The 27,035-nt window shown below is 33.0% G+C and overlaps 1 protein-coding gene across 4 annotated transcripts in view; it reads right to left on the minus strand.

Annotated features, from left to right (window-relative positions):
• Positions 1 to 27,035, minus strand: part of UPF2 (UPF2 regulator of nonsense mediated mRNA decay) — a 108,477-nt gene that overhangs the window by 9,775 nt on the left and 71,667 nt on the right. For all 4 annotated transcript variants that reach the window (XM_054593496.1, XM_054593487.1, XM_054593506.1 and 1 more), the window contains exons 11-19: positions 25,517 to 25,633; positions 21,848 to 22,033; positions 19,554 to 19,757; positions 18,560 to 18,835; positions 16,141 to 16,324; positions 11,129 to 11,268; positions 9,294 to 9,398; positions 8,686 to 8,784; positions 5,092 to 5,259 (exon numbers count right to left, since the gene is read on the minus strand). In XM_054593496.1, the coding sequence (XP_054449471.1) occupies positions 5,092 to 5,259; positions 8,686 to 8,784; positions 9,294 to 9,398; positions 11,129 to 11,268; positions 16,141 to 16,324; positions 18,560 to 18,835; positions 19,554 to 19,757; positions 21,848 to 22,033; positions 25,517 to 25,633 (1,479 nt within the window). The remainder of the gene's footprint in view (positions 1 to 5,091; positions 5,260 to 8,685; positions 8,785 to 9,293; positions 9,399 to 11,128; positions 11,269 to 16,140; positions 16,325 to 18,559; positions 18,836 to 19,553; positions 19,758 to 21,847; positions 22,034 to 25,516; positions 25,634 to 27,035) is intronic.

Consider the following 27,035-nt stretch of genomic DNA (forward strand, 5'->3'; position numbering starts at 1 on the left):
AGACTTATGCTAAAAGTTGACCTCAAGTTTATTAGATTGTATAGTTTTCAGAATTATTTTTCTGCTCTTTGGAAAAAAAATTGCCCACTAATGAGTCTTTTGACTATTGTCCCATCCTATAAGACTTTTCTAAGTTTAATGACAACTACTCTACAATTACATATAGAAGTCCTTCAGTCCTTGAGGATATAATTTGTTTATGCCTGAAAACTGTAGTTCACTTAAAGTAAATAAATTACCCCTTTTGACACTATCTAATTTTACTCAATCTTTAATTTACCCTCTCAGGTTGAAATCTTTCTTCTGGACAAAAACAAAAGTGAATGGTTTTTTCCACAATCTTTCCACAAGTAGTGAAGTTTACCCTTACTTGTTCTTAGGATCTTGAACACAGCCTTTTAAAAAAGCACCTCATCTTGAATCACATGTGCTTTAAAAATTGCTGGCTGTAGGCTGTTTATTTCTAATTTCTAGTGTACATGGCTTGATCATGGTCAATTTTACCTTCTTCAACTATGAATACTATACTATCTTTTATTAACCCCTTCTCCATGTTTCCTTTCATTTCCACATTATAATCAGCTCTTTCATGAAATACATACTTGCCAGGCACTGCTGCAAAGAAGTTAAGAATGTGGATTTTTGTAGTAAGGCAGACTAGGTTCTTACCTCAGCCTTTTTGTTTACTAGTATGACCTGGCCAATCAGTTAAGAATGCCCTTTTTCTCACTGGTAAAATGAGTAGAACATCCAGTACTACCTTTTAGGGTTGCTGTTGGAGTAAGTGAGTATGTAAAAAATACATAAGGTGCACAAGCTAGTGCCTAGCACATAGTAGGTACTCCATAAATATCATCTATTAGTAATGCATTTAAATGTATTAAAGTTCCAAATTGATAACTTTATTATCTCCTATACATCTGAAAATAAAACTACTAGCAAAATAAAATCACAAGTCAGTTTTTTTAAAATTACCTTCTTAGCAAAATGAGACTGAGCCAATAGGTAGAAACTGAAATCCTTAACTACTACTGTACACCTGTCCTTAGGCCTGTCTAGTAATCTGTCTCGTAATCAGAATGTGTCTACACCCAATGGCACCTGCCCCCAACTGCTTATTTCCACCAACAAAAACAACTGAAACAAAGTCGAATAAAATAGCCATCATTTCCTGTAATAAATCTTTTAATTTATTTTTCAAAATTCAGGAAGACACAGAAAAAATAATGAAAAAGTTCAGCTCAAAATGAATTTATATGCATCTATATGTGAAACAAAATCAATTTATGCTTATTAAACAGCAGTTATTGTAAGGTGTCATAAAAATTCATAATGAAATTATTTTCAGCTCTATTTATGTGGGAAGCATTCTGTCGTACCTGTATTTGAGAACGGTAAATATATGCAAATACAGAGTAACATATTACTCACTCAAACCAGCCCAATAAGAAATGTAGATAGATAATTTCTTGATCACCATGAAATTACAGCTGCTATTATAAGATGCTTTTATCTATCACATTAACACACTCAGAAAGAAAACACAGTGGCCATTTTTTCCCCTCATTAGGCCCCTGATAACAATGTTCACGATTTCCTTTATAAATCAGTAATGCTGACCCTAAAGACAACGATACTAATTATTCTAATAAAACAGTATAAAATATTACATAGAAAATTTCAGAATGATCTGATCAAAAATATGAAAAATATAGGCTTTCTATTCACTTCTAAGCTTAATAATTTCTTCCAGAAAGTTAAATTTCTTCTGAAGAAATACAATTATAAACAAAAGACAAAAACACTATACAATCCAAGTTTTACAAATGTTTTCAAGTTCTCAAGTATTTTGTGCTTTAAAAAAATAGAAAAGACAGTAATAAAGACAGAGAGCACAAGAGACAAATTTCCTGACGCCACCCTCACCAAGTATCCTCATGGAAGATATATTCTGTTCCCTTCCTGCCAGTGCAGCCTCCAAGAGATGATGCCTAAATTTAATCTCTGCTTTTGTCATGTAATTATGGACATCCTTTACCATAAAGCTGCTAAGATTCTTTTAAAAGAGAAATACTACTTTATAGCAAGCTAGATGGCAAAAAATTATAGTCACTCAAACTGGATTTCCTGGAATGTAATGGCTGTAAAGGTGATTTACACTGTATTTTAAAGCTACTTCACAACTACAACTAAAACTGGAAAAAAATACATACATGTATATATCCAAATACAACCCCAAGTTACTATGATAAATATAGTATCAATTACTCCAGTCAAAAGATACATAAAACAAATGATTCTTTATAAATATTAACTGAAAAAAATGGGTTGTTTACAAGTATTATAATATATTGTGCATTTGTTTAAAACAATCAAGTGGCTTTAAAACATATAATGGTTCCATTAATTTAAAATATTTTGATAAATGTTTCATTTCAATTCATTATTTTCATTCATAAATATTTAAATGTAGAAGAAAATTATCAATAGCATATCCTTTCTTTTCAACTACTGACTTTATTGGTGCAGCTTTTTATTTTCCTAATGACTACAGGAGAACCTTATTTGTGAGCACAAATTTGTGCACAAAGAAATCTTTTACTTAAGAACTAAAGATTCTTATAAAGGCAACACAGTTCACATTTCTAGAAAAACCGTTGGACTAAAAGGGCCAACACCCAGAAGTCAAATAAAGAAATAAATATCAGAAAAAAATATATTTTCTTTTTCAGACCACAAAATACCAGTGATGTTTCTTCAAATAATGTTCCTAAAATTGAACATTTTCCAAAATTCCAAATAAAGTTTGAGTTAAAAATTTACTTAATAACCATCTATGCTGAACTCTCACTTCATGTTTGCTAATGTTTTTAAATAAAGTTAAATAAAATGTTTCCTTAAAAATTAAACAAATCCACATTTTAAAAAGGACTTGTACTCATTTTGTATAAAGTTATAGGGGTTACACAGTATATAATCAACCTACTTTAAACTACTAAAATGTTCCTTGTAAGAAATAAGCATAGTCTTATTTTGAACCATACAGGCTAGAATTTAGGGCTGCTAAAAATTTTTTTTCAAAGCGCAAAATATTTTTAAGTTAGGTTTTGATTTAATTTATACCTACTTATTCTGAAAAGGTAGTATGGGGTATACAAGTTGACAAGGTATAATGAGTTTCCATGTGTGTCTCACAAAAGGGAGGGACAAATGAAATAACTTACTATTTACACTTATGTAATTATATTCCTAAGCCCTCTTCTAGCTAATAAAAATATTAAGGCTCAAGAAGTGTGCCAATGTAATACAAATGTTCAGCAGCTACAAGGGAATGAGAACCAATGTACAGCTAACTGAGGTTGCCATGTACTGCCCTTCACAGTTTAAAAAAACAAACAAACTTTTGGGGGGGGCGGTGCCCAAAAATTCTGGTGTTAAGGACTGAAAGCTTTTAAAGAAAAAGAAAATGAAGCAGACCTAAATTTGTGATGATGGAAATAGAAAAGCCTACCTCAGAGAACTTAGTCCCAAGAAAAGCAAAAACTATGAACTTTTGAGTATCCTGGTAACCAGTGAACTAGCAGTTCCAAGTGTTCTGAAGAGAACAGATGTGTGCAAAGATCGAAAGAAGTCCTAATTTTTCTAGGGAATGAGTGGAGGACAGGAAAGTGGGGAAATGACAGAGCTTAACCTTGACCTGAGGGTGGGACAGGGTGAAATTTTCCTCAAAGTACCATAACCCGAAAATGGAGGAAAGGCCTGATGACTGGAAAGGAATTAAGAGGACAGTGTCTGAAAAGGTTACTGCAGGGCTCTGAACCTAAGCGAAGTTAACTATTAAAATAAGTCATGATGTAAATCCTTTCCAGCCATCTATTCCATATTCTAATTTGTATACAGTTTCTGTATCTCAAAATTTATACTATAGCAAAATAATGGTACACTTTACCACTTTGATCCTTTGTGTAAAAAAAATTACATGACAAAAGCAGAGATAAAATTTAGGCATCATCTCTTGGAGGCTGCACTGGCAGGAAGGGAACAGAATATATCTTCCATCAGAGCAATACCTCATGAGAGGTCTTTCCTGATCGTCCATCTGAAGCAGCAAGCCTCCCTCTCAGGGCCTCCTCCCCACCCTAGTTGCTTTCCAGCCTCTTATCTTGCTTTATTTTCCTTCACAGCATTTTCCCAACCTGACAAAATGTATTTTATTGTCTGCCTCCCAACACAAAACGAAAGCTCCCAAGAGAAAAGACTGTTTGCCTGCTGTATGTTCTACACATAGAACAGTGCATAGTGCACAGCAAGTAAACAATAAGTATCTGTTAAATGACTATCTGAATGAGTGTGGGAGCCATACGAGGGGCTGATCTATATGTTGTAGTAGGTACCCTATTTTATAGAATTTAAGATTCCATTTTAAGATGCACCATTATTTTGCATATCACTAAAATATGAAAATGTTGCCAATTATCCTAAGATTCCATCAATTCTAAGAGTCATTTTGAGTTCTGAAATGTTTTTACAGATTGGTAATACATGATATATCTTAGAATTAGGCTTTATTTTCTTCATAGCACTTTTCACTATCTACAAGTATATGATGTTTGTCTATCTCCCTCAGCAGGATGAGCACTGTCAATGTATGAATCCCTGACATAGCAGTTTTGGAGTCAGGGAAATGATTCTGAGGGTCATCTGTGAACTACAGGTAAGAAAAAGGAAGCAGTCTGAGGAGAATGGAGAAGGATTCAGGGTCAAAAAATAATTATTTTCAAGAGAAATCTTGAAAACTGAGCATTTTTGAGGTGTATCTGTCATCATCCTCTTTTCCTTTCCCACTTTCAGCACCCTCAGGAAACCTTCCTACTGAAACAAATGTCCTTTCCATTCAAAAATGCCATTCAGTACAAGTGAGATATATCTTCTATACATATACTAGATAAAATTATTTCTACCTCTGAATATTTTGAATGTTCCCAACTCTTTTCCCCTTTTAAGCAAAAAAGAATTTAGAACCTATAAAACATAGTTACTACTTACACTTGATAACTGACAATCCTGAATACACAGCGGGCAGTTTCTTACCTGCTGTTTATTGCCTTTTCTTGTTAACATGACAAATGGCATAGTGTCTGTGGATTCTGCCTCTCCTTCCCCACCACCAAGTGGGGGCCCTTTCCTCAGCTGGCTTTTGAGATGCAAGGGAATAGCAACATCAAGTTGGTGCACCTTAACAGATTCGCCACTTCGTTGCTGAAAGAAATTAAAAAATATAAATACTCTAAGGTACACAGGGATATATATATATAAATATAAATTGCAAACAATGCATTCAGAGTTACTTCTTAAAACACAATCATCAGAGCCTAAGTAATCTTTGTGAAATGCAGATGAAACTCTTGTCTTTCCTGGCCTCCAAACCCTGGAGTCTGGCTTGGAAGAACTGTGATTTGGCCTCTGGTTATCACTCAAGTCCCTCCAAGCCCAAACACACAATGTTATAGGTTCTACTAAATTTCCCTGTTTCTTGAATATCCTGTGCCCTTTCATTCAAAACCACAGCATACATCTTCCTTCATAAATTGTGTATGTCATAACTGCCTGCTTATCTGTGAGAATCCCCCACAAGACTTGTGGGTTTCATCTCTGCATACCCTTTTCCCTAGTGCTCTATAGCAATGCACACAGCAAGCACTCAAAATGGAATCTATAATTGTTCAGATTAACTTCCTGTTTGTTAATATCAATTATTTTTAACATTTACACTATATTTATCAACCAATTTATTTAAACAAACCTTCACTGAAGACTGTTAGGCTTGGAGATAGTAACATAAACAAACAAACAACCAGTTTCTATTCTCAAAGAACTCATAAAGTTGTTAAGCAAGGGAGAAATAGATCAATTAAATATGATTCATCCAAGTTATATAATCTGAGATGGTGATGGAGTTGCCTGGTTGGGAATTGAACAGGTGTTGAGATTTCATGAAGCTGAATAAAAAAAGGGACACTTGAGAAAGTTAAAGACAACATGACTTCTTCGAAGCAGATGGAATGTGGAGGAAATTCAGGCAGAGGAAGAACAGGTGCAAAAGAAATCATATAAAACAGCACAGTGCATTTAGGGAACTGTAAATAACTCTCTATAATGAATGGAACACAAATGAGGAAAGAGCCAAATATGATTCTTTAAAGCTAAGTATGTAACACTGAAAAGCCATGAAGGTTTTAAAATGGCTTTACTACAATTTAGTCTTTTAATAATAGGTTCATTATTTGCAAGAGACTTGCAAATCAAGCAAAATGGTAATAGAGGTGTAACATTTTATTGTTTTTGATTCCTAAGTTCCAATTTGTTAGCATTTGCTTGAAGTTCTCCCATGGTTAAGATTTTAGTATTTATAAAAACTTTTTATTTAATATTTGAAAGGATCATGTTAGACGTATCTTGATAGACAAATTACATGGGGTTCCTGAGGGCTCACCTCTGAATCTGTTTCTCTCCTCCCTCCACACTTTACACTTGGATGATTCATTTACTGTAATGGCTTTAAATATGCTCTAACAACCACTCCATTTATGTTGCTCTTCTGCTCTCCAGACATCTCCATTTAGACACCCCCACAGGCTTCTCAAACTTACCATGGCCAAATGGAATGCCTGCTCACTCTGCCCTGTTTCCTGTCAGAGAGACTAGCCAGTAGCCCAAGCTAAAAAATTGAGTGTTGTCCTTGACTCCTCACTTCCCCCATCACTATCCAACCAAACAGCAATTAAATCCATTTCATTCTACCATCTACCATATTTTGCCATGTATAACATACACGTTTTGCCCAAAATGCCCAAATTTTTGAGGAAAAATAAGGATATACATTATACATGGGTAGTGCTGATTTATGCGCATTATACATGGGCAGTGCTGGGCCATAGGTGCACATTACACACAGGAGCTCATTACACACAGCGAAATACAGTAAGCAGCTCTCAGATACAGACTTCTCTCCAGTTGTCCTGTCACTATCCTAGATAGATGACCATCATGTCCCACCTGGTGTTACCACAACAGCCTTCTATCCAGTCTCCCTGCTTTTAGTTTGTCGCAGTCTGAACCACCTCCATATAGGACCAGGCCACTCCAAAGGTGTCCTATGCAATTATCCATTCTCATGCTGTGCCATCCTTCCACAAATTGACTGGGTTCTACTGGTCTTCCTTTAGTTTTTCAAACATTACAAGTGCTTTTCTGCCTCAGGACCTTTAACAATCATTCCCATATTTCACCTAGACAACTCAATTTTACCTGTCTTGTCTAAAAGTCATGTTCTCAGAGATGCCTTCCCTGACATCTTATCTGAAGACCCTTCCCTTTACTCTCTACCAAAGCACTCTGTTCTTTTAGTTCTTTAGCATTTATTATAATTTGAAAGTATGTATTTGTTTAGTTGTAAAATATCTATCTTCTCCAATAAAACTACATTTCCTGAGAGTAGAAAGCAGGCCTGTTTGTATTTACCACTGTAGAGTAAACCTGTTGCATGGTGTTGGGCAAATAACAGATGCTCAATAAATACCTGCTAGACAAATGAATGACTAAGTGGCTACTGACTCACATAAGATAGGAAAAGTTTCTTTACAAAGTAAACTGTTATCTCTTCAAAGGGATTTTATAGAGTATGATTGTTTTATTTGATTTGTGCTCCTAAATGATGTGAATATAAGATTTCATAAATTAAGAGCTTTCTAGGTATATGACGAAATTGTTATATACTTAGGAAGAAACAAATTTGCCTAATATACCTATAATAGTAATTTGCACATGATCATTGCTTTCAGCCTTAGTATAATCAATAAAGGTAAAGTCCAAAGATACTGTAATATCTTCAATCTTAATAATAATCCTCCTCTTTTAACTCTGACCTTCTCTAGCTACCTCCCCATTTCTCTTTCTTCTCTGGCAAAACTCCTCAAGAGTTAGCTATATCTGTAACCCAATATTTTCACCTCTTCCCTTCCCATTTTCCATCAAACCCACCCCATGGAGCTTTCATCCCACTATTACAATAAAAGCATTCATTTTCAAGTTATCAAAGTATTTAACAGAAGCTACTATGTATAAGGTTAAAGTAAACAGTCTATGAGATTTTTACCTCTAATTAGAGAAAAACATAATTACTCTAAATTACTGGGATGATGGAGCTTTTTATAAAATCCAGTGTATTAATAATGTCACGAATATATTAAACAACTAACATGTCTTTAAACATCAATTAACTAATATTCCTCTAAATATTTGTTATTCAAATTATAAATCAAACTTAGAAATACACAAAATTAAAATTTCCCCAAATGTTTATCTTCTGCAAAATGTGACTCCTAAATGTACTACTTTAAGTAAAGGGTCTTAGAAATAGAGATGATTCAGAAAGAAAAGGCAGAAGCTGGTATAATGAAATTACTGTACTCCAAGTCTTACATTTAATACATTTCCCTCACTGTCAAAAGTACAAATCAGGAAGTAAAATGCAAGTACTGGCAGATGCAAATTGTATAAATTAAGAAAAAAACTGCAACAGAGGCAAACGGTTAAACAGTAGAGATCCTACCATTAACCAGTATTGAATGTGCTGCAATGTTTGATATCTGAGAAGATATTCTGTGTTAGAGCAACGCTGCATACCTGAAGATTTTCTAACATCATTTTATCCAGAGCTTGAATGAAGTCCTCATCTTCTACACAAGGTACATGTTTAAGTCCACCTCCTTTGATCATTACCTCCTTATTAAAACAAGAAATGAGACCAGAAAAATAACTGTAGTGTTCTGAATGACACAGCCTTTTGTACTAACTTGTTCAATATATTCAAAGAACTAATGAGTAAAATACGTAACATTATTAAGTATTAAAGAAAAGTACTTAGACAGGAAAACAAATTGAAAATAAACTTTAAAAAAAGATTTCATCTATTTATTTTTAGAGAGAGGGGAAGGGAGAGAAACAAACATTAATGTGATTTGAAGAAACATCAATCAGGTTGGCTCTCACAAGCTCCCAACTAGGGACCTGGCCCACAACCCAGGCACGTGCCCTGACTGGGAATTGAACCAGCAACCTTTCAGTTCTCAGGCTGACAATCAATCCACTGAGCCACTCAAGCCAGGGCAAAAAAATAAACTTCTAAAGAAATATTTTTCAATAATCACAAGAAACAAAACTTTAGTGGCTAAAATTAAAGTATTATGAAAATGTCACACAATTCCAAGAAGCATATTTTCAGCCATACATACAGTATTTTCTTCATCAGTTTCATTCTCCTTATTTGAATCTGTAAGGTAATCTGTGTTTTCTTCCTCTTCTTCCTCTCCTTCATCCTCATCATTATCAGAACCCTCCTGAAATTATTTAACATTAGTATAAGATTAAAAACATTTTGAAAAGGGTTATTACACTTTACATGCCTTAAAAAGATTTTGAAACATCTATATAATTTTTTTTTATTCTCAATGGTAGGACAAAGTCAGCTGGCAATAATTACTACATACCACTAACTGAAACCCCATTTCACTATCTTCCACTGATCTAATAATACAAAGATCCTTTGTAGAATCTTTTCCCTGAATTCCACAAAGAGTAAGTTTCCTGAACCTTCTGCATTTTTCTCTTCTCTAAGAGACTGAATTTATCAAAATTGTTTTTTAATATCCATCCAACTCTGCAAAGAGAAGTAATATATAGTTCAATTTTAACATCATTACCAGCTGAAAGCAGTGACTCAATTTTATAAGGCACTACATTGTAGAAAAGAACCTCAGTTTGGAAGGTGCTATCTATGACAGACTTCATTTTGTTTTTGTCTTACCGAATTCTGAAGAAGGAAGAGTAAATTTTACTGTCTCCATATTCATACATAAAAAACTAAGGCTCAGAAAAGTTAAAATGGCAATTCTAAATTATCACACTCTCCTAAATGCTTTAAACACCCAAGGAACACAAACATACATATACACCTTACTATTAATCTTAATATTATAAACTTATGTTTATACTAAAACAAATGAAAACACTAATTCCATGGTTTAAATTTTCATTATTATTTTTATTCATCCTTACTTAACTTTCTAACTTAAATATATGTAAATAGAGAGAAAACAGCTGAATGAACCTTAGTTACTCATTTCACAACCGAACAACTATTAGCTCATGGTCAGTTTACAGACTCCTCTATACCCCTAAACTTATTCCCCAGGCTACCTCTAGATCATGCAGCAAATCTCAGGCATTCTATTATTTTAACCGGAATTTTAAAAATTTAAGCATGTTTAGAAGACAAAAGGAAAAGAACTATTAGCTTGAACCATATAAAAATTAAATTTTGGTAGGTCCAGAGTGGTAGAAGAGTAATTTCATATGGTTTAGCCTAATAGAGTCATAAAAGTAACAGGGCATGTTATCATGGTGCATGATGAACTTTAGATTTCATATACCATAATATTTGAGAATAATAAAGCAAAGTTCATTAATATCTAGTCAGTAATGTTGTTCTTATAAAACCTACAGGTTAAAAGTTGATATTCAAAAGTGAGATTAAGGTACAAAAAAGATTAAACAATTTTTTTCTTCTAATTGCTTATCAAATAAAAGTCACAACCATAATAATGGATACATGTTATTATACATTCATCCAGACTGTACAACCAAGAGTGAGCCCTAATGTAAACTCTGGACTTTGGGTGACGATGATGTGTCAATATAAGCTCATCAATGTAACAAATGCACCTCTCTGGTGAAGGCTATTGATAATAGAAAAGACTGTGCATGTCTGAGGCTATAGGGTACATAGGCAATCTCTTCACCTACCCCTTAATTTTGCTATGAACCTAAAACTGTTCTAAAAAAAAGTCAATAATAAAAATAATCCTATGATCAGTATTTATTTTTTAAAAAACCCTTAATTAATCCAAAGATTTTTATAACACACACACACACACACACACATTATTAGTTGCACATTTACTTTAATAAAACTAAGAGGTAGATTTTACCTTATAAAGAAAATTTTGGCTCATATAATCAAAATACTCTTGTACAAATGTACCTATTTGCTATAAATAAAAGTCATCACCTCTTCCTCTGGTTCATTTACTTCACTTTCATTTCCAGATTGTTCTTCTGTTTCAGCTCCTCCTTCCTCTTCTTCTTCATCTTCTTCAAGATTTTCTCCTTCTGCTATAGAATCTTTTGAATCTTTGTCATTTACTAGGCCTTGAAATGAAGGAAAAGTGGAAAATACATTAAAAAAAGATAAAGGCAAGTTTTCAGTATTATGCCACTTCATTTACAAGTATGCATTAAGAAAATTCAACAGCCATTTTCTCAATACAATAGTAAAATAAACCAAACTTAAAACTAGTTTAAGAAATATTTAAAAAACTAAACAGAGCTTCATTTCAACTGATTGATACATTTCTTAGTCATTAGCAAAAAAGAATATGCATACACATTATTTTCATTTTCCTAGAGCTTCAAACTGTTTATCTCGGTTTCATAAAAACAAAGCCAAATGTAACAGCACATAAAGTGCCACCTCAGCCATATAAGATGCACCCTGGTCCCACATTTTAATCAAATATTTCAAGAACCTCTAAAAACTCAAAAGATATAAAATTGTCACTTCTGGAGAAATCACATTTGGCTATCAATTTGAATGTCTGCGAATTAAGACTGAGGGAAAAGCAAAGCAATATGGTGACACACCTAGCAACTGTGTCACCACAGAGCTTAGTTTTCCCTCAGTAATAGCATTCTCCTACAGGAGCTCCCTGGCTTGGATTTACTTCCACCTCCCCATGTTCATCCACATTTCACTGCCTATTTAATTCTTCTTATCACTTGAATCTCAAACTATTGTCTCTCCTTTCACGAGGCACATAATGTGGTCTCATCTGATCTGACTCTTACCCATGCTTTCTCTCAAGCCTCCTGTTAGTGAGGTCAGACTCTTCTCTGTCATTAAAGCACACTACTTTGAGATCTTGCTCATCCATATTCTTCTCAATATAAAATCTATTACTTTTCCGCCAACTTGCACTTGGAGATTTTATCACAGCACTTTACATTTAAGAATATACCAGGGAATAATTTTTAAATGATTTCACAAATATTACATTTTATTAGAAGACCCTTAGGGACAAAGAACTTGTTTTACATGTATATTCGAAACTCATCAGACGCCATATGCTGATGAACACACAGTAGGTGTGTACTAAATACTTGTTTATTCACAGAATCTTGGGCAAAGAGAGCAAAAAGAAACTTTACTAATAATGTGAGTTAACTCTTCCATTTTATGAGGAATACTGAAGCCTTGAGAGTTTGCATAATGCAACCAATAAAAGTAAAATATTATTCTAGTACCCTAAGTCTAAGCAATTAATTAACAACACAAAAATATGAAAGTATAGAGTGATTACGTACACTGAAGTTTGGAAATAAAAAGAAATTGAGAGAAGATTAATGAAGTTCAGAGATACCTATTTTAAAAGAAAAATTATACTGAGAAAAAAATGTGGTGTCTCAGCCTGAAATTCCATTAACTATTTTTACCTATTCCTTATTAGTTTTCATAGATACAAATATATTTTATATATGTAAATTTTATTTACTTATAGGGATTGAAGAAACAAAATAATGAACTGTTATTTTAGTTATCAAAGGCAAAAAACTGAAAGTATGGACTGTACAAATCTAAGCATTCTCAGTAAAAATATCACAGTGGTGATAAACTCACATGGCCTGAGATACCATCATGTGCTTGTTATATCCACTTAAAATATGCATCATGGGAACTACTATGTCGTATAAGTAGCATTGTTTGATAGCCATACTTCTAATTTGTAAGGAAAATACATACTATTTCTAATATATTTTCACTTGCATTTCAAGTTAGTTTCAAAAACAATTTATAAATTTTATATTTTTGCATTTGAGAGACTATCTAATAATTACCCAGTTGCTGATCCTTAAGTCACTGTGAATCTAAAATAAATAATGCAGATAAAAATGTATATATAAAACAGATGACAAAATGAAAACAGTAAAACACTGAAATGTGTATGTCAGAATTAAGTGTACTTGGGGACAGAAATCAAATACTGTTCTCTTCAATTTCAGTGGCTTGGTGCCTCACTTTTCCTGCTCATAAAAGAGATAATAACTATAATACTTCCTTTAAGATTGTGTTTTAATTTATATTTCTCTGTCTACTAGACATGCTGAGCATTTCGCCCATATATTTAACATGTCAGAAAAAGCAGAGTCTTTGAAAATTGGCTTGATTCCTTAACCAAGTGCTTTGACTTGGGCTTTGCTTAATTCATCTGTCAAATACCAGGAACATTACCTTCCTCTATCATTCTGGCGAACAGGCAGTACTCAATAAAAATACCACCTCTTCCCTGCCCTTCCTTATGTGATTATGTCATGTTCATTTTTCTAATGAGGTATTCTACTATCAATTTCACTGTGTTCTTTATATAAGTGCTAATAACCTGAAAAGAAAACTTTTAATATTAATTTTTATTGTGTAAGTTTTAAACACCCCTATCTATCTACGGGTATGCATTTTAAAATTTGGGAAAATTAAATACCTCTGCTAAAATTTGATAATCAGATCTATTTTTAATTTTGAAAAAGTAAACATTTAACTCTAATCCATCTAGAGTTTGGCGATATAAAATGTGGTTCTCTATCAATTTTTCTCCCAAATGTTCACCTGTTGGCCTTATCTTTAACTTTCCTAGTTCACTATATACTAAAGTGTTTTCTATTTAACTGGGGCAACTTCTGGGCCTTCTATTCTAGCGTACTAATTTTATGAAACACATTCTTTTGGTTTATAATATAATTTATTCTTATGGCTTCTTTTATTTTTTTACTTTCATTTCCCTCTTTTTTGTTCCTTTTATTATAATACTATTTAGAACTTCCAAACCAGAATTAAATAATATTGCGTATTACCATCTTAATTTTGTTGTTAAATTTAGAGAGCATGTCCTTGTCAGTAATTCTATCTATACTTAAAAAATTAAAATGCACACAAAAATAACACAAGAATGTTATTTATAGTGGTGCAATATTGGAAATAATCTGAATGTCAAATAAGAGAATTAACAAATGACAAATTATAGCACATTCATACAAAGGAATATAGCCAGTTTACTTTTTTATAATAAAGATTTACAGAAATACTTTATGTGAGGAAGAAATTTTATAATGTATTATGTGGGAAAAATCCAGTTATAAACTGTACAAACATGTGGAAAAAAACTTAAGAAAATATATCAAAATGTTAAGACATAATTATCTTTAAGTATGGAATATCAGTGATTTTTGTCTTGGTGTTTTTCAAATTTTCTGCCATAAACACTTATTACCTTTAATAATATTAAAAGTAATTTTAAACGTAATTATAAGAAAGTTTTTGGTATTTTTCCATTAACTATTATGCTAGCATTGGGTTATGATAAAACTGAGATGATAAATTTGCTAAGTGAACACAAAAAAAACTACCAAAGGCTTTTGATACTACATTATATAATGGGTTTAATCAACAGGAAATAGATTTAATATAGATTTAGTCATACAGATCTTCTTCCTGATATTTCGACTCTAAAATAGGATGAAAATGGAACAACTTCACAGCATAATGATTCTCGTTGCCACTTTTAGTTTCATTTACAAACAGTGACCTACTTTTCCCTTTCCATATTCTAAACAAGGACAGACTCCTCAAGAGAGGTGGAAGTCCTTTCATTTAAAATTTTAGTCTATACAGAATAAAGCACACTACTCTCTTCACTGCTACCAAACTAAATGTTAAACTAGTATTTGCTCATTCCCACTACATAGAATATCATTCGTAAAAGTCTTTGAGAAACAAGGCTAGGACTCAACTATTCCAAACCATATAAAGTAAATGAAAGAAATAAGTAGATAAATAAGAGATAAATAAGCATTTACTTAAATGATCATTTTAAACAACTAGAAATCTGAAAAGGAAAAGAAAGATATTTAGGACAAAGAATGAAAAGAATCACATACGCTTATGAGTTGAATAGTAAGTTAATGGTTGCATAACTTTAAAGCAGCACCTTTAAAATTAATGCTCAGAGAAATAACAGCAATCATATTCCCAAAAGAGGATTTACCTTTGGAGAAAGAAATCCTACTAATATGCTGTATATAATATGCAAAAAATTAAGTTTTAAAGGTAAAAAAGATCGGAAATGCCTTCACCTCAAAAAGTGGTTCTTCATATACGCAATATAGTAAAGTTATACAATTATTATAACTGGTGAAGGTAAGAAACTCCTAATGACACACTTAACGGGTCCAAAGTGCTAGACGGAAATAAAATATCAGCTAAATAGCCTAAAAACTTAGTCACTTTGAAATGACTAAAATGAAACATGTTAACAACTCTCTGCAAGTAAACCAGATCAGTAAGGTTACACCTTGTTCCAGTTATTTCCACTGACAGAGGTAGCAGGCTCCTTCCCTTGTGGAAGTATTCAAGAGCTAACTCTTCTTCCACAACCATCTCAGGAGGACACTAAGAAATCTCATGTTTTCTTCTCATTGAGAAGAAATCTCAATCTTCTTCATGTTTCTCACATTTTCTCTGGTCCTTACAAATACAGGTAACTCCCCCAATGAACAATAAGGTCTGAAATTCTGCAGCATAGTTCCAAACTTCTAACATGTATTCCCCCTCAATAATTTCTATCTTAGGAAATCATGCTTGTTGAAATTATATACTGTATTATAAGAGGTGCTCTAATTTAAAGTAGATTTTCTATTAGCAACCAAAAATTCTAAAATTAAGAGAGGCCAAAAGGATTGTGTTTATCCATCACTATCATTGGCTTCAAGTCTTACATGACTATTAACCTACAATTTGGGATTATTAATGAAATCAAAAAGTATGTCACCCAGGTCTTACCTGAAACTATTATTATGTTAATACAATATCAAAATTTAAAGTATACAAAGGAAACACTGACATTATAAAAAGCAAATTCTAGAAACAACCTGCCAAATATCACCTTCATTTTCTCTCTGTAATTAATTGCTTACCTAGTTTTATTAAGAATTCTCGTTCCAAGTCGTGTACCTGCCTGATGGATTCTTCCAGAGAATTACAGAGTTTGATCTTTGGTCTTAGCAGTTCTAGCGTATCACTGATCATGTAATCTATGTCAATAGGAAATGGATGGTCTTTTGTCCAAACCTCCAAACTTTTCTTCCACCAAACATAACGCTGATAATAAAAAACAAATTTAGCTATAAGATTAATAACAAAAATATTTTTAAATAATAATCTGTATTGTGGTGTCACCTAGTTATAATAACTAAACTAAAAAGTTGTACAAGACACCTATCATTTTTATTAATGGTCAACAGTACTGATCATAATTCCAATTATTTCCCTCAATTTATAAGTTTCTAAGCCATTTAGTGACTTGACTGTAAATACTGTTTGATTATAACTGTAAATCTTTTGAAAGGCAAGAGAAAATTATGAATAAAATACCAAGAAAATTTTCAGGTAATGAAACAAGTCAGAAACTCCATTTCTAAACAGGTTTAAATACTAAATTTTACAAAAACAACCAAATTCAAAGCCGTGGTTTTGATTAACATTTATTATTTTCCCTATGCTATCTGCTTTGATTTTTTAAAAGGTCAATTAAAGTATCTGCAGATCCAATTGTTTAACATATAAAAATTATTAATCAACAATCATTTATTGAACATCTACTGTGTATATAGCACTGTTTAGATATTTTCCCTCTCTTCTCCTATCCTGGTTCGTTCATTGTTTTAACCTTGTAAGCTGAAATTAACTAAAGAGCATAACCCAAGAATTTACTTGTATATAGCAGGTATTTCTCTGGGAGCTTCACTTTTCCTCCCCGGTTTGTTCTAGGTCCTTGCTACTCAAAGGTGTGGAACTCAACTGGGAGCTTCTTAGAAATGCAAAATCTCATGCCACCTCTCTAGACCAAATGAATCAAAATCTGCATTTTAACACTATCCCCAAGTGAGACGTATGCACACTGAAGTTCAGAAGCACTGCCATAGGTGATCCTTTCTACCTGGACTTCCAAGGCAACAGCTGGGTCACTCTACATTGTAGGCAGAATACACTTACTTCATCCCCAGGCTACACTTCTCACTCCCATTCATTCCCCCATGTTTATCCCTGCTGCACATTTCTGCTTGTTTATGTGAAAAATGCTTTTGTCTCTTTCTGCTCTTGGATATTTTTGAGCAGTCTTTTCTCTCTCAAATAAGGATTCTCTTATAAAAGAGAATCTATTTTGAAAACTGACAATTACGGCTAACACTCTGCAGCAAAACTCTGGTTTCAGTACAGGCAGTCACCAACCTAAGACAGGCTTTTGAGACAACAGGGAATCTGATTCTCAAGTGTCCAAACCCCTCCCTTTATTTTTATAAAGAAAAAATAAAGAAAAGTTAAAAAAAAAATAAAGTTAACTTTTCTTTATTTTTATAAAGAAAAAATAACGTTAACTTTATTTTTATAAAGAAAAAATAACGTTAACTTTTCTTTATTTTTATTAAAGAAAAAATAAAGAAAAATTTATTTTTTCTTTAATAAAAATGTACAAACTGCTCTTTCTCTAGAGCAGTTACTCCCACTTAACATGAGCCACTATGTGGATGTATTTTTGATACCTCCTGTTGTAGTTTTAAATTTATTTTCTTCATTATTGGGTGAATAAACCAACACTAAACAATAGTAATCATACAGAGGTTGAATGGTACTATTATTTCAGTAACATCTGGACAACTGAATGGTGAGTTGTTCACCCTAATCAGTACTACAATCAGCCTACAAAGTTAACTTCTGAAACACCACCTTTACAGAAGTTGTAGAAATGTCTCTGTATTTATATCTGAATTTAATGTATACATACTTGTTCTAAATCATAAGCCTACGTAAATAACTAAAATTAGGATATGGAAAGCACAACCCAAGAGTTTACCAATAAACAAATATGTCCTCCTGTGTTTAAAAAAACCCATTTTTTCCCCCAGAGTTACAGTTTTTTCCTTAAAAAAAAAAAGGCATTTAGAAACAGGAATTCTGGATGTGAAACCAGAACACAGATGAGTGATAAAAATGTATATATAAATATTACAAATAATTTAATTCATAAGTTACTGTACCAAATATAATTCATAAATTACTAGACCAAATTTATAAAGTATACCAAAATAATCCTCAAAGTTAATGACCAATCATTATCAATCATAAAAGTTGCAATGCAATTAGAATGTTTGTAGATAAAATTCATCAAAATTTTAAAATCCCTAAAGCATCCTTGCAGGAAGTAAAAATCAAGTCTAGTCTAACTGTGAACATATCTTACATATAACAGATGAATGCTAGTGTTTCTGCTTGAATACTTTTATAACACAAACAATGTATTAAATGATGCCAAACTACGTATTTAAGTTTATATACCTGAAAATATACAAGGAAGCAATCAAGTTTTCGTTTACTGGAACCTCTGTCAAAGTACTGGCCACAGGTATCCAAAATAGTGCACACTAATCTAATTCTGAAAAGGTGCTCGGGAGGGTCCAGTGAACTTGGAGAGCCATCAGGGTTAACACCAAATGATGTAAAAGAATAAAGAGTTCTAAAAATAACAGCTGATTCTACCATTCGGTAATTATAAAGTTCCCCTAAGAACTTGGCGCTGCTGATACGTCTCTGATTAAATTTAGGTTGGTTAACCTAAAAGGAAAAAAAAAACACAACAGATTTATATTAAAGAATAGTAATGTGCTTGAAAAGAGGTAAAATTCTCCTCCTTCACCTGACAGTATCAATTACTGAAAGAATGCTCAACAGAAAAAAGAATGGTCTTTTTCCTCCTTTTCTAGTAAGATAGGCACTTATGAGTATCCTTCTTCTCTAAGAAATGGCTATCTATAAAATGTTTTAATTAAAAAAAGTTAAATATTAAATTTAGTATCAAGCTATCATTAGTCTATAAAACAAGATGTAATTCTCCCTTATCAGCCCCATATAATTTATTTCCTCTATAACCCATGAATTAAGAAAACAATAAGCTTACAGAAAGGAGGATCTGCTTAAAGGAAGTCTTATCAAATGATTATAAACTCTCCTAATTAATAAATTTATAGGGTCCTATAACTTGAGTCCCAACAGTAACCCAGAAAAAATAAAAATGTACTATTCTCTTCCAAAATAAGATTAACTGGATTTGAGAAAAAAAGAGTCAAAATAAACCTCAGAATTAGCCTGAGAGAAGCCTAAGAAATCTAATACAACAAGGCTTATTAAGAAACCACTAATTTTGAAGAGGTAATAGTAAATGACATCTTATGGGGAAAGTTTTCAAAATACCATTTTTCAGCAATAGGGTTCAAAAGTCGTTTAAATTCGTCAAAAACTCCCATTTGGCAACTTTAAAGAAAGTCCTTGTTACCTCCATTCCTAATCGAATATCTTCTAAAACTCCGTCCACAACATGGATTCCAACATCCTCTTGGTAGAGCACTAGTCCTGCTAAGAGGTTAGCCACACAATGAATACTATTATATTTCACATTCCAGATGTTTATCATACAACAAATAACATAGTCTTTCACTTCTTGGTCCTGCCAGGGCAACTTTCGCATCTGTCTCAAAACCTAAACAAAGAGAATTTTGTTTAAATTACTAAGATAAGCACATAGTAGTCCAATATACCCAATAATATATTTTATTATGATTATACAAATAAAGACCTTTTGAAATAGAAAATACTTTAGAGATCCCTCTATCAGCTTCTTCACTTTACATATTAAACATGACATTTTCGAATTACTGGCAAAATGTATTCCCATTTTCTCTACATATTTCCATAATGCCCCCAAATTTCCTAGTTTCTAGGTCTTCAATCAAGTTAACAATATATACTCATATATTAAGGTCGCTGAAAGAAATACCCAAGATTTACCAAAAATAATATCTTCTTTTGTGTATCATTTGATGCATGTAATCTTAAAACACTTTTTATGTATCAAAGTTTTCCAATAAATAAATAAAGCCAAGGTGAATTGGTTAAAAAGATCACTTAAGATAAAGAACAAAACATCAAGACTGACATTACAGTGTCTTTTCTCCTCATGTAAAAGCAGGGGGTATTAAAAGCACCTCATAGTTTGTTGTAAGGATTAGACAAGTTAAAACATGTGAAGTATGTAGGAAAGTGGCACATTTTAAGTACCCCGTAAAAGTTAGCTATTACTATTTCAAAAATTACTGGTAATGGGATAATCTACAGAGCTCTACCTGCAATCAAGTTCTTTTCATTTTTATTCTGAAGGAAAATGAATACTATTGGCAGGTTGAAAAGTACTCCTTTTATCTCTATACCCACAACCCATCTTGAAACACTAAATATGTTCTCGGATTAACTTCACTGATAATATTATTGTCATTTCAACTGCATAAGCATTCTATGTTTTTCAAACTTCTCATCAGCTCTAAACAGCTGCCAAAATCCTTACTGTTTTAAACTATTTTTCTGACTCCCTGAAAACTGGTTTCAATTTTCAAAGCTGCACTATCGTTCCTATTACCTTTTACCTCACCTATGTATTATTTCATGCCTTTTAACCTCCCCGTAAATTTTCTTTCTCCAGAAGTTAATTGTTTTATTTAAAAAGAAAAAAGTTCTACACTGTATTGTTTTAACTTGTAGAATTATCCAAGAAATGTTTTGTTCAACATATCTTACTTAAAAGTGAATTTTCTAAGACAGTAACTACAGTAATTAAAATAACAGATCAGTGGTTCTAAAATTTTCCTTGTAAGTGACCCCTGTTGAGAATCTAAAGAAAGCTACAGACCCATCTCCAGAAAAATACAGATAGCCCCAGAATTCAAAATGATGACATTTCAAAGGGTCACGGGCCTCCTAAAGCACATTCAAGGTTAAGATCCCCTGAAGCAAAATATTTAAAGTAAAAAATTCATTACAGAATACCTGAGACAAAGTCACAGTTTCAAATATATATACTTATATAGCTTCAAAATTCAATTTATAAGAATTACCATTGAAAGAAATTATTATTATAAAAGGAAAACAAAACATGTCTCATATATTATGTATCATCATATGAATTCCTTCTTAGGATGACTTGTACAGAGTCAATCATAATGGAACTTGGGATCTAATCCCACATCTCCTAAATGTCAGTGCTGGGACTCGAATAGCTCTGCTTCAATTTCTCCATTTACAAAATGTGAATAATGCAAGGTGCTTCCATTTCTCATCTCTATTTTGTGGGGTACTAAAGCAATTTACAAATAAAATGAGCTACAAAAACTGAAATATATGCCTCTGACCTAAAATAATTTTGTGCACAGGCTAGAAGGAAAGTGCACTGCTTTTAATACTATTATAATTAAGATGAAAAATAATTAATTTGATTAAATTATATAACTATCACAATTCTCAAGTTGACCATTATGGAATGATTCCATTAAGATTTACCTTCTTGTCCTTGCCAGTTGCTCAGCTGGTCAGAGCATCACCCTGATAGATACACCACAGTTGTGGGTTCAATCCCCAGTCAGGGCACATACATGAATCAATTAATGAATGCATAAATAAGTAAAACAATAAACCCAAGTCTCTCTCCCTCTCCCACCGTGCGCGCGCGCGTGCGCTCATCTCTCTGCCCCCCTCGCTAAAAATCAGTAAATTAAAAAAAAAAAAAAAAAAAAGATTCACCTTCTCAGTGGTAACCTTGGAGAGATCCTTGTATAAAAGCTTCCGGACATACTCCTGGAGAGGAGGACGTTTCTTTTTCACTGTTTTCTCAGCTGGAGGTGGGTTGCAGTAGTAATACGCATTCTCTACCATTGTGACATATCTTGCATCAAGATGCATTGCTTGTTTCTTTCTCATCATTTGTTCCTAAAATAGAAAGTCTACATTAGACAAAATACTTTCATTCTAAGGTTTCTTTATTCCTCACAAAACTTCAAGTTCTCAATGATAAGATTTCAGGATAAAGGGCTACAAAAGGGAAAAAAAGCAATCACTAGGTATTTCTAAGAGTGTGCAAACACACTAATTTTTATTCCACTAATCATTTGTTTAGAAAAAATTAGTTCATAACTGCTTGCAAGACCTTAGGCCTTGTCCAAGAAAATATTCAGAGAACTGTGCTACAAATGTAATATGTAACTCTGCCAAACTACATGAACTTATCTAAGCATAATAAGGTTCATATATATATATGAGTGACTGAAATTATGGAACAAATATGTGAATAAAGAGGTGACTCTGGCTCTGCCTGTTTCACATATAACTGAGAGCAAATTTATTCTCAGAGCGTGTGTTATTCAATACTGTACCAGATAAATCTGACATATCTCTATAAACAGGAACTAAAAGCCCCCATGGTCTTATACTTGTCCAGAGCCCTCAGCATCAACTCAGAGAAGCTGACTAAAAACACAGATCCAGTCAATCATCATCTACTTTAGGCTTTCTAAATTTGACATTTTGGACTGAATAATTCTTTGCCATGGGGTAGGGACTTTTCCTGTGCATTGTAGGATGTTTTGCACAACCTTGACCTCTACCCAATAGATGCCAGTTGAGAACAACCCACTAGCTGGAGAACTTCAAACAGCAATCCTGATTCTTAAAACAGTATCATACGAAGTGTAGGGTAAGTAGAGGCAGTCTGGCTTCCTCACCCAGGTGTCTGGGTAACTAAGGGAAACAGTTTCTCACAACTTGAAGGGGTCTGATAAAATAGTGTTCTCATAGTCTTGACACTGGGCCTCACAGCCTTCAGTCTGGGTCCAATAAATGGTTCCCATAACATGCCATGTTACTTAACTTTTTGGCCTGAAGGCAGCTTTGTTTGTGCTAGCACTTAAGGAGGTAGGGGCTTCTAACTCTGAGATGGGGGCACAAACACAGACACACAGGGGAAATGCAAGGGTTCATACTGGGTGCCATGCGGAGGGAACAGATGACATGCAGTGTGACACGCAGCTTGCAGTGTGCATGGATCATCCACCCTTGAATAAAGGCATGTCAGGCATCCCAATGGCTCCATGAACATTCTTCCGTATACATGAATCCTATGAACCTGTCCAGCCCTGATTGGTCGCAACACACTAAACATTAAGATTACTGAACTTATTCAGTCATATAATGGACATTTTACTTGGCACTTATAACGTACTAAGCTGGAACTATTCCAGGTGCTGGAACTCAACAGCGATTCAGACATGTTTCCTACCTTAATAAAGCCTAACAGTCTGGCATAGGAAAAGAGAATAAACAAATCAACAAATACACTAACAATCTTTTAAATAATAACTGTGATCAGTGGTATGAAGGGAAATAGTAAGGCACTCATGTGGAGCCTACTCTAGATAGAGTGGATTAGGGATGGCCTCTCTAAGAAAATGACATCTAAGTTATGACCGGAAAGATGACAAAAGGGTGAAAAGAGCCATGGGGAGGGCATTCACAGCAGAAGCAAGAGCAAGAACAGAGAGTTCTAAGGAGAGAGAGTTACATGTTACAGAAACTAAAAGGCCAGTGAGATGCCTGCAGGAAAACTGCATGAGATGAGATTTAAGAGGTAGGGAGGGCCTGATTAATACCAGACTCTGCAGACATAGTAAGAACTTTGGGTTTTAAGTGTGCAGAGGGAAACTGCTGGTAAAGCACTCAGGGCTCTTTAAAATCTAGTTTGTTGCCTGCCTCTTCAATCTCATCTGCAGCTGCTTGGCTCAATGTGCCTTTCTTCTCTGCCTTTTAGACTTGGATTAGTCTCTAAAATAAATGCTATTTTTCCAGGAATCTTTTCCTAACATACCAAGACTAGATTAAGTGCCTCTTCTACCTATGCCCATAATACCCAAGCTTACCCATACTATAGTATTGCATTTACCACCATTTATTCCAATTACTTAATTATTCCTCTGACTTACTCAATTCCATGACAGTATGGACTATTTTTTGCATCTTTATATCCCAAAGGTCTGACATAAGAGTTTGTACTCAGAGAATAGTATGAAGCTGTTAGGGAAGGTATTCCCTGACTCACAAGTGTTGCTTAGGTATCCCTTCATGAGCCCATGATATTCTCTGTATACCTATATTAAAACGCTTAACACTGTATTAGAATTAGTACTATGTTTGGACCACTTGGAGGATGGTAACTATATCTCATTTTCTGTACTACTCCTCCTAACTAGCCATAACATGCCTGACACAAAGGACTCACAAAATGATAAATAAACCAGACTCCTATCCTAAAAGCAAGAGAATCAATAATAACTAGCTTCTTTTGCTATAAGAGGGGAAAAGATCCACTGAGCCAAGAAAACCAGTCAGGCGGGAAGGACTTTGGTTACCAGCAATGTGATGTTCATCCATACCACCACAATTAGTAAATATTTTCCCTAGTGAAAAATAAACTTCGAGGGTTCAACATTATAAATAAAAAGTAGATATTAAAAACTAAACTTTCCTAGCATCTCTATTACATTTTTTATTTAATTAAATTTATTGAGGTAGTACTGGTTAATAATATTATATATGTTTCATCTAATATATTTTTATATGCAGTGTCTCACTTAATCTTACCAGAATGAGCCAAAGAGAAAGAAGAATTTTATCCTTGCTACAATAAAAATTTGAACTTGAATCATATGATTAATGTGATATAAACCTAGAGAGAATATGGAAATCAATTCCATTTCATGGCCTTCATATTAGTATTTTTTTGTTTTTGTTTAGGAAAAATAAACTTTCACGTTTCTTCATTTTTAAGAGTCACAGGCAGAATATTCAAGCCATAAATGGATTCTAAAAAAATAATATATCCAGAGAAAATAACACAATCAAGACTTTTGTAACATCAACATTGATGAATGACAGTGTATGCCCAGGGATTCCTAAACCAGAGTTCTACTGAACACTAACGCCAACCCCTGCTATCCCCCACCAAAGGCTACCAGCAAAATGCATGGATATTATCAATAAGTATAATAACTTAATTGCTTAATAAACTAGATGGCCATTTCAGCATCCTAATTAACTTAAGAAATAACTTCTCCCATCAAGGTAATTTTTTTAGGCTTATATTTTATGGGGTTTTTTTATTTTAAAATTTAATTTTATTACATTAGCTTTATAATTTATGTGCTTATGGCACACCAATCTAATGTAATAGTATAAACAGTACTTGTTCATTTGCATCATTTGTCAAAAGTTATTTTTGGTTAAACTTAATCCCCCTTAACACCACCATTAGCTCACTGGCAACCAAGTGAGGAAAATTCCAACAACTCTCTAGGAACGGCAGTTCATATGTACGAAATGTTCTAGTTGAGGTAGAAATGTTTAGGATTCTCAAGCCCTCACCAAAAGTACACTGGTCCTCAAGTGAGATTCTGGAGATCTGAAAAGAAACCTTCCACATGTTTCCAGTAAGGTACATGCCATTTCAATATGGTGATGGGAGAAGTCTGATAGAAGCATCTGTAATAATAATGATGAAAGACAATACTTCAATAGAGAAAATTAAAAAATTATACCTTAATGTACGTAACAACTTTAAAAATGTCAGTATAAAAAACAAAAGCTAGTCTACTTTAGTTTAACAATCTTCACTGCTGCGCACCTTTTGTGTTTCGCCATTAAAATTTTATCTAAAAACTTCAATATATTTAATATCTTTGCTTTTGGACAGACATATGAAAACTAATATCAAAGCCACATATTTAAACACATCACATACATAGCTAACATTTTCTAAATGATTTTGTTTTGGTTTAAGTAATATTTACTTTTAAAATTCTGATTACAAAAGACTTATTTTATGAAGTTTACAAACACATTACCGTAACACTTTTGTAGTATTCACCCGCTCAATCTTTTTCTATGCATATATTTTATAAATGAAAATAGATTCAGACATATCATTTAATATCTTGTTCTTTTTTTTTTAGCTAACATTTTTCCATGTCCCTATTTATACTGTGGCATGACTTAAAAAGATGCATAGTACTGTATAATATAAACTATACTAAAACTTCATTGATTCTTGTTTACTGGACATTCGAATTATTTACAATTTCTTGCTATTATAGACAAGGATGTGACAAATATCCCTACAGATAAATTTGTACATACATTTGTGATTATTTCCTTAAAATCAATTTATAGAAATAGAATTTCTGTCAAAGAAATGTATAGCCTCCTATATAATTTGTAATAATTACTCCCAAGAAATATACTAATATGGTAAATTATTCCTTTCAATTACAGCATTGAGAAAGCTTTCACAATCCCTCTTAAAATGCTGTCCAGTTTCCCTAAATGTACTTTGTAGTGTTCTGAGATGCTCCAAGTAGGCTTAGGAAACTTAACCCCTTGAATGTTTATAATGACTGTTAGTATTTTAAACAATAACTTAATAACTATTTGTTAATTTTGCCTAACTCAAAGTTTTCCAAATGAATTTGAATCCAGAGGACCTATTTTGTACAATATTCCTAGCAATATCCCAAGGAAATCAATTTGATAAAAAATTTTATTGTTAGTAATGACCAATTTCAAATGTAGAATTATTCCATCTATACTACATCAACTTTACCATATATAATGAGTTACCGATTTCTAGTTCAAATTCCATTGTGGATGGAAAACATAATCTGAATAATTTCAGTCTTCTCTAATTAGCTGAGTCTTTCTTTATGGTTGCTTTTGATAAATGGTCCATGTGTATTTCAAGAGACTAAATTCTGCTGGGTATAGTGCCAATTAGATCAATATTGTTAATTGTGTTATTCAAGTCTTTATATACAATATTTAACTAATTTTGTCTGCTTGTTCTTTAAGCTATTGGAAGGTATGTATTTTAAAGTGGGTCACTATGTGG

This window comes from Pteronotus mesoamericanus, unplaced genomic scaffold (assembly GCF_021234165.1).
Source record: "Pteronotus mesoamericanus isolate MK-2021 breed Mesoamerican mustached bat unplaced genomic scaffold, CSHL_Meso_final contig_130, whole genome shotgun sequence".
NCBI lineage: Eukaryota > Metazoa > Chordata > Mammalia > Chiroptera > Mormoopidae > Pteronotus > Pteronotus mesoamericanus.